The sequence below is a fragment of the Zingiber officinale genome, chromosome 3B (assembly GCF_018446385.1).
Source record: "Zingiber officinale cultivar Zhangliang chromosome 3B, Zo_v1.1, whole genome shotgun sequence".
NCBI classification, from domain to species: domain Eukaryota; kingdom Viridiplantae; phylum Streptophyta; class Magnoliopsida; order Zingiberales; family Zingiberaceae; genus Zingiber; species Zingiber officinale.
Genome location: NC_055991.1, coordinates 133,379,575 through 133,393,816, shown reverse-complemented (window position 1 = coordinate 133,393,816; position 14,242 = coordinate 133,379,575). Strand labels below are relative to the sequence as shown.

At 35.8% G+C, this 14,242-nt stretch overlaps 1 protein-coding gene across 4 annotated transcripts in view; it reads left to right on the top strand.

The window, feature by feature from the left end:
* Positions 1-319: 319 nt before the first annotated feature.
* LOC121967877 (protein RFT1 homolog) overlaps positions 320-14,242 on the top strand; it is a 29,164-nt gene continuing 15,241 nt past the window's right edge. The window contains exons 1-4 of one of the 4 annotated variants that reach the window (XM_042518377.1): positions 320-323; positions 3,130-3,224; positions 5,328-5,488; positions 12,815-12,966. In XM_042518377.1, coding sequence (XP_042374311.1) covers positions 3,205-3,224; positions 5,328-5,488; positions 12,815-12,966 — 333 coding nt within the window. In that variant the 5' untranslated portion in view covers positions 320-323; positions 3,130-3,204. Of the gene's footprint in view, positions 324-2,644; positions 2,771-3,129; positions 3,225-5,327; positions 5,489-12,814; positions 12,967-14,242 lie in introns of those variants that run through there. The other 3 variants (XM_042518374.1, XM_042518375.1, XM_042518376.1) reach the window with 3 other exon arrangements.

The window sequence follows — 14,242 nt, the reverse complement described above, 5'->3', positions numbered from 1 at the left end:
CTTCACTACCAAATCGCCTGTCGCTGGCTCCTCCCCTTTACGCCTTCCTCCTCTCGCCCATGGGGGAAGGACATCTTCGATCTCCGCGGCCGCACTGAAGCGCCACCGCCCAACCGCTGCTCCCCAATTCATAACGTCTTAGCTCAAGACCTTCAAGTATCTAATGGGTTCGTCACCAATCCTCTCCTTCTTATTCCATGACGACGTATTTTTTTTTTAAAATTCTGTTCTCCCTTTGTTTCAGCAACGCAGTTCTTATCGAGGGAATCCTGCTTATATTCAATTCATTGATCGTGAGACAATTCATCGTCATGGACTATGCTGTACCTCATCCTAATGCAAGTTCCTTTTATTTAATTTATTTTTATTACTATTATTTAGATTGACATGGGCATAAGCAACTCAATCTGACGACCACACTGTATATTCTCCTCTCATGCTAGCCAATTTTGTCTTTTCAGATGAGCTAGGAAATACTAACTAAAACGTCCGCATAAGAAAGTCAATGTTGTGAGGAATTTGGCATTCATGTAGTTGGTTCTTTTGAATCATGGGCACTTATGCTTAATTTAACAGATTGATAAGCTTAGTTTAATCTATGGATGAAAATTGACACTAGTACTATAGTTTAGACGACCACTGCATCAAGAAGGAATAACAATGTGCAAGCATAATAGAGCATTTTCATTAGCACAGTCTGTTTATCTTTGTCTGGTACCTTCTGAAGTGAAATGATTCCTCTTGTTGAAGCAAGGTGATGATTTTTCATTTTAAGTTGCATAGGCATTTCAAGCATCACCAAAAGTAAAATTAATATGAAATGGTAGATGTTTCTTGTTGGATTTCTGAATTTTATGTGATACTGTTATGGTCCCCAGTGCAGAATCGAGTCATAGGTCGAGATCTGGATCTGTACTTGGTCATGCAACACGCAAGGGGAAAGGGAGAGGGAAAAAAGACTCTTCCTAGATAGTCCAATTAAGGAAACAAGGAATCAAAAATAGAAAAGCTAATTAGGCCATTATTTATTTCTAAAATTAGGCCATTATTTGTTTATACTAATTAGACAATAGATAATTTATTTCTACTATAGGAGTAGCTAATTTGTTTTATCTGCTTCCGACTATAGCGATGTCCAACAAAGGCGTCCACCTTGGCGTCCACATCAACACTCCCCCCTCGATGCTGTGCTTGTCCTCAAGCTTGAAAGCGAGGTGTAATGCCACTAATAGCATGAAGGGAAATTTCTGGGTCCACTTTCCCCTCTTCCTCACCTTCCCTATCATCATCAGGCACGTCAATCCAGAATACGTACTTACACTTGTGCCCCGTGGAGTAGGACTCATCATAGTTAAAACAGAGGCCATTGACTCTTCGTTTTGCCATCTCGGTGCGAGTCAGATGCCTAAAGAATGAAGCAGGTAGAGTCTCCTTGCTGATGTCTGTCTTTGCCAAAGGAGGACCTCCACTGCTGTGTTGAGCTTGGTTGTGGTCCCGCTCCAATTCGTGCGCAATGACCCCCTACCTTGATGGAAGCATTGCTTTCGTTCTAATGTTCTGGCCATATTCATCGCAATGCCTAGGTTTTGAGGCTTCTACAGTTCGATGTTGATATGAAGATCTTCGACTAACCCCGCAGTGAACAAGTCAACTTGTTGTCATGGTCGGAGGTCCGAGGTCCGCCGAGCTTGTTTGCTTTAGATTTGCCAACTTTCCCAGAGGGTTGTTGCTCATAAGCGGCCCAATGCAGATATGACAATGGCCTTTGAATTGCTTCCAAGTCATATCTGGTTCTTCCTGTTCCATTTGATCAAACCAAAGTTGGGCTTCCCCTACCAAGTGGAAGGTAGCAAGGCCAACCTTGTCGGCTTCTGTGGTCCTTTGGTTGATAAAGAATTTGTCGCACATTTTAACCCAGCCCAGTGGATCCCCTTCTCCAGAATAGGTGAGAAAATCCATCTTCGAGTACCATGGAACCATGGTGCCATTGGTTGGTGGTTCAAGTTTAATCTCCAAGGCTTTGGAAGGGCCACACTCCACGCTAGTAGGGTTGTTTGCGGGCATCGACTGTCGTATTGTCTCTTGAATAATACTCGATAACTCGGCCATAAGCTCTTCTAGTCCTCGCTGGCGGGAGGTGATTTGCTCCATTAAAACTTGCTATTGCGAGGTCAATCTTTCCACGAAAGCATCGAGTTTGGATGTGATAGGATTCGTGTCACCCATGATCGGCTCTGATATCAAGTTGTTATGGTTCCGAGTGTAGGATTGAGTCACTGGTCAAGATCCGGATCCGTACTTGGTCATGTAACACACAAGGGGGAAAGAAAGGGGGAAAAAGACTCGTCCTAGACAGAATCCAATTATTCAATTTTTCTTCCTTCAGTTCCTCTCTTTATTAATAATAAGAAGTCAAACATGACACGATTTAGGAAAGACCAACCCATAAAGGAAATAAGGAATCAAAAATAAAAAAATTAATTTGGCCATTATTTGTTTCTACTATAGCAGTAGTTAAATTAGGAAATTATTTTTTCTACTAATTAGGCAATAGCTAATTTATTTCTACTATAGCAGTAGCTAGGTAGTAGCTAATTTGTTTTATTTGCTTCCGACTATAGCGGCGTCCAACAAAGGCGTCAACCTTGGCATTCACATCAGATACATTACGATGTTGGCACTCTGTTTGGTAGCTATTGTCAGAGCTCACTGAGTGATACTGCAAGTGATGTCTGATAATGCCTTTTTGCTCTCTTGTAAATTATACAAGGTCCAGTAGTTACTTTTTGCAGATACCTTTTGATCTTCTCTTCTTGTTCTAATTTTTATGCTTTCTCAAAGATCAGATATCCAGTTTCAAGCATTTATTTATGTGTTTTAATGTAATTTTACAATTAGAAACATGTATGTCCCGTGTATATGACAAAATAACACTTAATATAATAAAATGTTGAAAACTTTTAATGTTGTGATCTTCCTTTATTTTGTCTTGATTGGATAATAGTCTAGTTCAAGAAGAATGTGTACGATGGTTAACAACCTTACTCCATTGTTTCAATTTTTGTTTTTATTGCCTATTCATCTAGTCCTTTTCTTTTGCTCAATTTTTCTTAATGATGTTTTTTACAGCTTTATGCAGTGCAATTCCATCTTTTTGTTACCTCCATATTGTTTCTAAGTCGGGAAGGTTTTCGACGGGCATGCATGCGCACTGATGTTGGAAGGTTCTTGTTTCTTCTCCAAAATCTATCTTGACCAAATCCATCATATTCATGAAAGAACAAAGTTTTTTTTTTAAAATAAATTTGGAGTCATTTTTTTAACATGTCTCATTCTGTAAAATTATTTAAGTGCAATCACCAAGCAAAGCAGAAACAATCTAATTGGTTTTTTATTTAACTAAGAAATATTTATAAATGTATTGATAAAACATGTAAGGTTGCAGAGAAAGGTTAATCACTAATAGTTGATATTTGCCTTTGTAAAATGCAATGGCAGTCAAAGTCGCCATTTTAGCCTCATAAAATTGTTCAAAAATGTCAATTTGTTAATTGAGAGAGCATCATTGAACTGCCGAAGGTGATGGTGTATATTTGTTTGTCACTTGGTCTTGACCTCACTCCACCCTCTTGGAGAGGTGGATCTGCTCCCATTTATAGTTTTGAGCATGGTTGTCAAAAATGGCCTAATACATATATGGATTGCTTAAGTTGGATTGGTATCGGCATATATTAATTCAATCTTTCCCAAGAATTCAATCATCTATCATCGGTGAAGAAAGTAGAATTTCTAAGAAATTAATTAGAAATGAGCTAACTGCATTTGCAAATAGATTAAATTGATTTAAACTTGTCAAATAATGAATGAAATCGATCAAATAGGGTGAAAATAGGGTGAGGTTCTATCAAACTAAGTTGATTTTGACAAACTCAACCATTCCACCCAACTCTTTCTACATTTTATCTTGAATACTTGCAAAAACATATAGGAGAGGAAGATAGTGCTTGTTGTTCTTATGTACTAAAATATCTTAGCTCCTCATTGCCAAAGATTTGTCGTGAGATTAAAAAGTAATCCTATTGTGCATTTGGTCTACCGGTAAGTAGACCAAATACACATCCATGCTTTCTTCATTCAGTGTTAATCGAAAGCTGCTACTATTGATTGAGAGAGAATACAATACTGATCAATACGGTCTAAAAACCTCTTCTTGATGAAACCCAATATTATGATTGCTTTTCTATTTTGTATACGATATGTTGATATCTACTATTATTAATAACTTATATTAATAAATTAGTAGATAATATATTAATATCTAGTATTATTTAATTTTATATTAATAAATTATTGATTCTGTATCAATAAAGACACAATTTATTAACTTTTCGATAATCTTAAAGATATGCATTTAGTTCAAGAAAAGGCGGATGTTATGAAGCCACAAAATTTGAAGATAGAGGAGGAGAATGGGATGTTGCTACTGTCATTATTCTAAAACTTCAGGCACTCTGCTTGGACCTTGTCAAACTGAAATCATCGATGTCTGTTGTTAAGATGCCATCATATAATTAATTAACAAATATAATATCATTTCATGGATTGCCTTTCCTTCCATCAGGCCATTCTGTGAACATGTTTCCTTTATTGTAGAGATAGTGCTTTGAACTACTTATCCTTAATTGCTACTGTCTTCGTCTACAATTATCCTTAACTTAGAATCCTTTCCTTCTCAATCTCTTTCATGTCATATTGTCTACAATTTGGAATTTACTGATGATTGAAGAATTCCAATTTTGTTGGATGTTACAAAGAGACCACTTATTATTGCAATTAAATGTAACTATATTTAACTTGTTAAATTTCCCCATGCCATATTATCTCAGCTAACCATATTTGCATTAGCTTTAAGTTTATTTTGTTTCTTTATATAAAAGGATGGTCATGCTAGATAGTATTCATGTCATGTAAGATTAAGGTTTTTTGATACTGGTATGTAGTGTTTTGCTTCAGTTGACTAACAAGTGAAACTCTGCACTTATTGATCTTCATCTGCTAAAGTTGGTCCATAGTGAACCAACTAGGCGCCCTGCTTAGTTGGGCCTGTTAGAGTCACTTGTATAGATCTAAGAGTAAATTGTGTATTTACATTATTTCTGTCAGGTTTTTCATGATACTTCATTGAATACCAAAATCTCTAGCTAATGAAATTTTTGGAAAGAAAAATATCTAAATCTTGAATTGTTATGTAATGTTCCTACCTTTTAGTCTCTCTCTTTCTAATTAAAATTTTGTTCACCTAAAATAAAAGCTCTGTCAAATTACAGCAATAATTCATCGATGGAAGAAGATGCTGCAAGATTATTGAAAGTAGCGTGGCTCACATTCCCAATTGGCATCTTGTTTACTTCTGCAGCCTGTCTCTTTGTTTTTTGGTTTCAGAAGCTCACTTTTTCAGATGCATATGCACAAGCTATATTGATCCATGGTATTTCTTGTCATTTAAAACATAGAACTACTGACTGTTTTCGTACCTGGATGATGTTGACTGATTTTATGAGCCAACTCTATTACTGTAAAATTGGCATTATTTTGAGTGATTTTATTGCAAACTTTGCAGTTTCTGTTGATTTATTTTCTTCAGTAAGGTTGTACATAATGGTTCATTATAAATCTTTGGCTAGTGGAGTGTAAAAGTATTCTATATTCTGATAATTGAATCATCAAATACACAACATTAATTATCTTGTTTCTGTGTCCATTATTAGATAATCTAGTACTAGAAGTATAATTTATGTTACTTAGTAATGATGATGCCTGCCCATGTGGCAAAACATATGCATTCCAAATGCCATTCTGGTGCTTAGTATTGATGGCTGCCTGGAATGACTCCATGAGTTGTGGTAGTATGAGTTGGTATTGTGACACTATTTAAGGGGAGTAGCAAAGGGTGTTAGCATAGCCAGCTTAAAACCAGTGGAAAATTTAAAGTCAGCTCATTTTTTGTCTTTGAAACAAATGCCAACTGTTGTCTCATGCTAGCTCATATCCCTCACCAAGGCTTAGTGCTCCTTGCTGCCTTGGCAGGTACACTTTTTTGCTATTGTAGGTCAGTTAGTTAGAAAGAGGCATTGAAATGTTTTTCTTTTTCTTTTTCTAAGAGAACATACTCTAACATCGTAAATCAATTAGTTTTATCCCATCATACTTAGGACAAATACTCTTTTGCTAACCTACCATGACGATGTTTGGTGATATTCTGAAGTAGAGCCATCTTTTGAAGTATTTCATATGTCGAAATGGTATATATTGGTATTTTAAACTTTGCAAAAATATATTTAGCTACAAAATTGCCTTTGTTGGAACTAAAGTTTGAAATCTTATTATGAGTTGGGGTATTGACCCCTAGCTAGAACGAGACGTGCCAGTTATGCCGATGTTGGTGACTATGTAAGCAAAGAAGTGGAAGAAGAAGAGAATTGAGGGGGGCGTGGTGGAGGAAGAGAATCGAGGCAAATGAATAAGGTGGACGTAGTCATGGAAGAATTGAGGCTTTGTCATAAATGAGTAAGAGGTGTTTGTTATAGATGAGAAAGAGGAATTGCAAATGAGGAATAATTTAAGCTTCGCCACAGACATAGAAGAGGCATTTGTCGCGGACAAAGAAGAATCAAGGCAGAGAGGAAGGATTGAGGCTTTGTTCATTGTGGTCAAGAAAGAGGAGAGGTGTGTGCTGCAGATGAGGCATTTGTTGCAAACATGCAAGAATCAAGGCTTGCAAATGAAGGTCGTCGCCGGTGAAGGTGGATGAGGAGAATGAGGCATGAATAAGGAATAATTGAGGCTTTGTTGCAAAAAGGAAGAATCAAGGCATTCGTTATGAATGAAGGTCCTTGCGAATAGGTTCTTAAGAATGTTTCACGGTCTCCAACCATTCCACATATTGATTAGTGGGTAGAATGAGATGGTTTACTCACGTTAACCGACACAAAATGTTTAATGCTATGGTTGGAAAAAATACATAAATCATTATGGTGTGATTGTAATACTCTATATCAATATCTATATAAAATAGTTTCATTGAGAATAATTCCCTTATCACATGGTATCAGAGCTATCACTAATCCCTTCCCATTGAACATCCACTACATGAGTATTTGTTTATGCTCAACAAAATCTCGAGCGTGCTAGAGTTTCTGTACTTTACTGGAATGATACTTGTTTTGGTATTGTGCCAATGTTTTAATGCATGTTCCAGTGACAGATTGATGGTTGAAGGAGGAAGGAGATGAAGTATTAGGAGACATTGTTGTATTGAGTGGTATCGAGGTTCAATAATTTACTGGAATGATACATTTCAATCGTTTCGCCATAATGCCAGTGTAGGCCCATTGCCTTCACTTCACCTTCACACAGCTGTGAGATCGCACATCCTTCACACCCCTCCACTACTTGTGCACTTGCTTTCACAAGTAGTTCCTCGTGTCACAAATGACCCATTGCATCGTTGATGTCTCTATAGTGAGTGACTTCTCTCCTCATGAGCGACTACTCTCCTTACATCTACTCACATTGTTGCTGCCATGTATCCTACTACTACCGCTTCTATTCAATAACAAAATTGACCATCACACAAGTGCTCTAATTTAGTCAACCTACCACCCGAGTGTGGAATTCCTCGCACATAAGAAAAGTTCAATGGTAGAAATTATACGATTTAGACTATGACTGTCATGTGTACATTATGGGTTAAGGTCAGATAAAGCACCTTACTACTCAAGCTGCAGAGATCCTTGAGTCCATTCACCTTTTATGGGAGTAGATGGATGCCCAACTATTGGCTCTTCTATGGTAGTCAGTTGATCGTAGTCTTATGGGCATCTTCCATTATTATCTTTCAAGATACCAGATATGGATACAAGTGAGAATTCTTTATATAGGCGAAATTTCTCAAGGCTATGATGTCATTGGTAGTCTATTCTAATTACACCTAGGTCGTTTCTACCTATTGTGGAAAGTTTGTGCATTAGAAGGATACAAGTTATTCATTGCATGATTTCTATCCTGGTCACTCGATTTATATAGTACCTATGCTGCTCAACTCGGTAAACCTCAACTAACTCAGATGGCTTTAACCATCACAGTCAAGTCATTGAAGAGTATGCTAGATTTCTCCAACTTCAACTTGGTTGTTTCTAAGTATATTTGTGGTAATGCATCCATCTTCTCTACTTCTACAACAATGTAGTTCCCTATCCGTGTCATAATAGCTAATGGGTCTCACTCATCAGTTAAGCATATACATTGATGATGCTACCCTTTCACCTATGTTTCATTTGCATATCAGATTTTATAGTCTTGAATTCTCATTGGACTAGTTATCTATTTGCAAGCTTACTAAATTTTGTTGGTGCAGCGGGGAGGGGGTGAATTGCCTTTTAAAAAAAATTACCCCTTTCTTGATCCTTTGATTACAATAGACTAGCACAATAATAATGAATTAATTGAACAACTAAATAAAGGAAATAAGAGGACAATTCTATTTGCTTGGTTATAACCTAGGTGGTTGTTAATCCAAGGCGCTGAAGAAAACTCTACTAGAATTCTCCTTTGTTACAGGCGGAGAAGCCTCTTACAAAAGTTGATAGCTCAAAAGAAAGACTAGGAAAGTGTACAATACTTGTTGTTTAAGTTGTTGAATTATTCCTAACTCCAGGAGTCTTTTTATAACCCCTGGAAAATTCTATCCGAAGCTGGAAGGCGCCTTCAATAGGGTGGAGGCGCCTTCAATAAGGTGGAAGGCGCCTCCAATGTGGCAAATCTTATCGCCGAAGATAAAATTTTATCTTCGGCTAATAGCTAGGAAAGACGCCTTCAATAGGCTGGAAGGTGCTTTCGCACTGTTCATCGAAAGCACCTTTCAGCCATGGAAGGCAACTCAGCTGAAAAGCAGATCTCTTCGCGTAGGTGATTCTCCGGTTAACCGAAGTTGAGCTCACCCGAACCCAACTTCGACCTTCTTCTGGAGCAGCCTTCCTCTCCGGCTTCTCGTCCCTTGGACCGTCGTGCGTCCTTCTCGTCTGTTGGTGTACTCTATCGCAGCATCTCGTCCTTCGGATGTACCGAGTCTGTCGACTCCCTTCCTGTGTCATTCTTCTCGCTAGCTGTATTTTCCGCTCGACTTCTTGTGTTCTTAAGCTCCTGCACACTTAGACACAAGGATCAAACTCAACATGACTTAACTGAATTTAGTTGACCACATCAAAACTACCCTGGGGTATTAACAAATTGTTCTATCATATTTTGTCACAGTAGTTACTATTTAAGATTTGAGGACCGACCAAGTGATTGACATAGAATAATAAAAGGCTCATGTACTTTATTAGTTGGAATGCTTGCACGTTTGTTATGAACTTTATTAGTTGGATGTTTTTGCACGTTCATTAAGTCTTTTAACAACACCCGCCCCTCTCTAGATCTATAATCGTATTGGTCACCTTAATCTCCACCACTTGAAGCTAATGATTTCTAGTCTTTCATCCCTTGATTGTGAGTGTTGTCAATTAGGTAAACATATTAAGTCATCCTTTTTCTAAGAGTGTTCATAAATACGTTTCTGCACCATCTTTGTCAATTCAACTTTTGCTTTTAATTATTTTGTTACCTTTTTATCAATGACTATTGTCAAATGGTATGGTCTTTCGTAATAAAAGATTGATTTGAATTGTTTTCTATATTTTCCACTTTCTATTTAACTAGTTTAGAACTTTTACCTATGTTTTATGTTGTGAGGATGTTAATGAATACTTTTCTCACTTATTCTAATCATATAACTAGATTAGAACTTTTATCAAATTTTTACGTAGTGGTGATGTTAAGGAATAATTTTCTCCATGGCTTAGAATCTCATATTGTGCTGAGCAAAATGATTGGAATATATCATATTGGTAATATACCAAAATTCGATATTACTCAACATAAATAATATCTCATATGCCACTATGTCAATCACGTCAATGAGTATTTTTTCATACTATTTATCAATGAGTTTATTTTTATATAATTTTATTCTTTAATTATATAACTACAACCACCTTCTACTTGTTGGGAGGTATTTAGTAAGACACATAAGAAAAATAATGACACATTTATCAATCGTCGATCAGAGGTATTAGATATAAGAATATAAATTTGAATACCTTTAATTGTTAACAATGAATAGCTTTTTCAATTGTATATCTGATATGATTTTTTTCTTATTTAAATAGGATGAAATGACTGCTAGAGTTGCACATGCATCTCAACTTGCTATAGAGGGAAATGAGGCAGAGACTCTATCCATCAACTAGTTAAATGAGATTTATTATGATATGACTGGTGGAAGAAAAAAGACCTCCTCCCTTTATAGTCTTGGGAGCCAGACGAGAGTCAATATGATCGTATGATGACTCCTAGAGCCAGGGTCGTCCCAACAGATCATCTACTAAAGTAGAAGCTTTAGGGGAAGAAATCGAATTTTGAAGAATCAACTTTCGACATTAGAGAAACAATTTGATGAGTCTTGACAAGCCCAAATGAGATATGAGCAAATTGGATAGGAAATGAGAGAATTCATAGCTCAAATGAGTCAAATGCCGCATAGTTTTGACTCTCAGGAGACTCAGGACCCTTAGGATCCTCACGATAAGTATCAGTAGCTGATTGAGAGGTGTGTTGACCTTTAACTTTTCTTTTATTTTTATTTATCACTTATGAAACATGCAAAAAAATCTATTAATTTTCATATTAGATGCATCTCTAATTGTATTCTATCTTTTTAAAAACATCGTAGATAATGATATATTCTATATATTACCATCAACAGATATCTAAACTAACATTCAGGTGTGTAAAACTATTATCTAGCTAACATTTTTTATTATAGTGTGTTGGTGCGGGAAGCATCCGACGATCGAACCTTAGTTTTGATAATGACAAAGAGATTCAAAGTTGAGCTTAATTGTTATCTAATGTGTATGATGAGATTGACCTTGTGTAAATTAAAGAAATCATTATACAGATTGTGGCAATTTTCAAGAGTGTTTCGGAAGTTTAGTTCAACTCTCCTTTAGTATGACATAAATAGGATTGTTACAAACCATTCACTCTTCTACCTTGTCTCTTATTCAAGGAAGTGTATCCTTTTTATTGTGTACGTGAATGACATTATTAGTATTGGTGATATAGTGGAATTACTCAATTGAAATTTTTTCTTCATTAGCAATTTAAAACTAAGGATTTAGATGTTACTCATCTACTTTTTGGGTTTAAAAATTGCTCATTTACATTTCACAACATAAGCAGCTACTAGATATGCTTGACGAGCTTATCAGATTCTAACACGAGATTAGGAATAGGAGGGGAGTCATTGGAGTGATCTAGGGAAATACATTGACTTGATAAAATATATTAGTCACCATATCTAACATCTTATTAGGTATTAGTGTGATTAGTTTCTAGATAATCTGTCATGATTATTGAAAATTAGAGAAAAATCCTATGGTACTTTAAGAGTGCTCTAGGGAAATGCTTATTGTTAGCGATCAAGGTTATGTCTAGATTGTAGGCTATTAGATGTAGACTCGTCAAGACTCTCCCATAGTGATGTTCTGTATCTGGTTATTGGAAAAATAAGCATCGGGCAACTGTAGCATCAAGATTGTGTGTAGAGTTTGAATATACAAATCACCCTAGTAATATACAAATTTATTAGGTTAAACATCTTATGATCAAGTAGAATTTACTCCTATAAAGCCATGAAACTTTACTGTGATAGTTAAACTTCTATGCACATCATTTCGAAGCCTGAATTTTATGGAAGGACAAAACATATAAAGATTGATTCTTATTTAATTAAAGAAAAGGTGCAATGTAATGAGATTGTCAGCTCTAATGATCAATCAGTTAGCTAGCAGGTAGCAGATTGCAAATTTGCTGACCAAATCATTAAGAGGGTTTAGGAATCAATGCATTTGTAACAAGCTAGAGTCTTGGGATCCATATATAAATATATAATTGATGAGGGTGTGTTTGTAATACTTTGTACTCTATAAATAACATTTGTATAATGTAGTGAGAGATAAGCTAAGGTTGTTCATTGAGAATAATTCCCCATCACGATCCTTTTGTCTTCCAGTGAGCATCATGCCTTTGCTCATGGGCATGATCCTTAACTTGATTTTTGATAGTTTGGTATGTTTATGCTTATTTATTGAAGTGTAAATCTATAAACTGTGTTGTTTTCTAGTAGGTAAGTGGCAAGCTATCAAAACACAATCCCCCATGCGTTTGGGCCATAATTCAAGCATCCAGTTCGATCATGAGTGGCTGTTAAATCAACCTTTAAATTACATATCTTCCATTCACTTAAGTTTTGGGGTGAGTGGTAAAGCAATCAAATTGCATGGATTTTCTTGATATTAGATACTTCATGGTGTGAATTTCTCTTGCCTTTGGTTTTTGAAGGAACAGGATGCAGAATGACACAACAAAAAAAAAATATTTAACATATATCCTCAAATTGATCACTAGAATAGAAACAGTAAAATTTTCAGAATTTATTTCAGTTTGTTTCTATTTTTTTAAGTATGGATTTCGTGGACCAACTAGCAAAGATTATTATGGTAAACATCTTTTAACAATTTCTATTAACATAGAAGAGGTGCATATCCAATCTTTTCAAGCTTCCATAATTTATGAAATTCATTTGATGTATGGATTTTCTGTCGATTTCTTATTTCTGGTGTTTTTAACAAGAACATCTTCCATATGGCAGGACTTGCCTGTATTCTGGAGTTATTGTCGGAACCTGTATATATACTTTCACAAAATTTTCTTCTTCTTAAGCTACGATTGATAGTTGAAACTGCAGCTACTCTCCTACGGTGTATGACTACCTACATCCTGATTTTTAGAAAACCTAATCTGGTAAGGTCATAACTTTCCTCTTGTCCTATACAATATTTATAGATGTAGGTATTAGAAAAAACATTATGTGAACTTAATATTATTTATATGTGTGTGTATCTCTTTCAAACATGCTGTTTTTTGTAGAGAATTTTTCTGATAGTTGTCTCATCTTCAATCTTTTCACTTCATTATCAGAGGTGCAACCTAAAATGCAATTTATATCCATTTCTTTTGGGTTTGTTTATTTTCTATCTGATTTATCTGATTCAAAGTGAAGCTTCTTTTCACTTAGATGGAGAAGAATACATTAAACTCATTTATTTCCTTTTTCCCCTGATTGTTTTTACTCATTCTCATTTCTTTGTATCATCTTTTCTTATACTCACCTATCTTTTTTTTCCCTTTTCTTTTGTGGGCTTGATGAGTTCATTGGGGTGTCATGTTGGCCTAAGCACACATTCCATTTCACAAGTGTTAGTGTGTCCAAACATGTTTAGGAGCTGCATCCCTATTGTAACCTAGCTTACATAGGCATGACTAACTAGGGCCATGCACGAACTTTTGCTTCCTACAGTTCCATATGTGCAATATTGCGCCTTCAATAAAATCTAGCTTTCACTTTATTTTGCATCAAATATTGGTAGATGGTGAGCCAACAACTATTGTAGGCTATGAATTAGAGGGAGAGGAGAGTTGTTACTTTGGGTATATCTTTATATGTTTGGGAGCTTGAAGTGAGCCAACTTGCTTTCTCCATTAGTTTGAGAAGTCTTTGTTATATACATTGTTGTATTCAATTTTTTAGCTTCATGTTTGGACATGGATTCTCCATAGATGTAAGCTTTAGACAAACCTTTTTTTGTGCTTATTGCCCTTTGTTCCAGGTTGTGACTTGTATTTGTATATGTGAGTAGTGAATTGCTTCTACATGAGAGGCAAAGATTCTAATCATGTGACTTCTTAGTGGATTAATTTTCTTGTGAATTAGTGCTATGTCTAAGGGTGCCTTTACCTCTGAGGGAAAAAATCGTTGTTGAGCCATGTCACAATTTCCCATTTTCATTATCTCTCCTTTCTAAAATAAATTAAGCAAAGTCTCCCCTCTATTTTTAGTAAACTCTTCTTTATATTTTAATAATTTAGATATTGACAAAAGGTTTAGCACCTTCAATATTTGACTACAATATCAACTACACTAAATTAATACCATCTCACGAGAAAATTACATTCACTGAGGCAAAAATCAAAAGGGTGCTCCTTTTTATTGGAATTGTCAAAAGCGACTCCTTTTTCA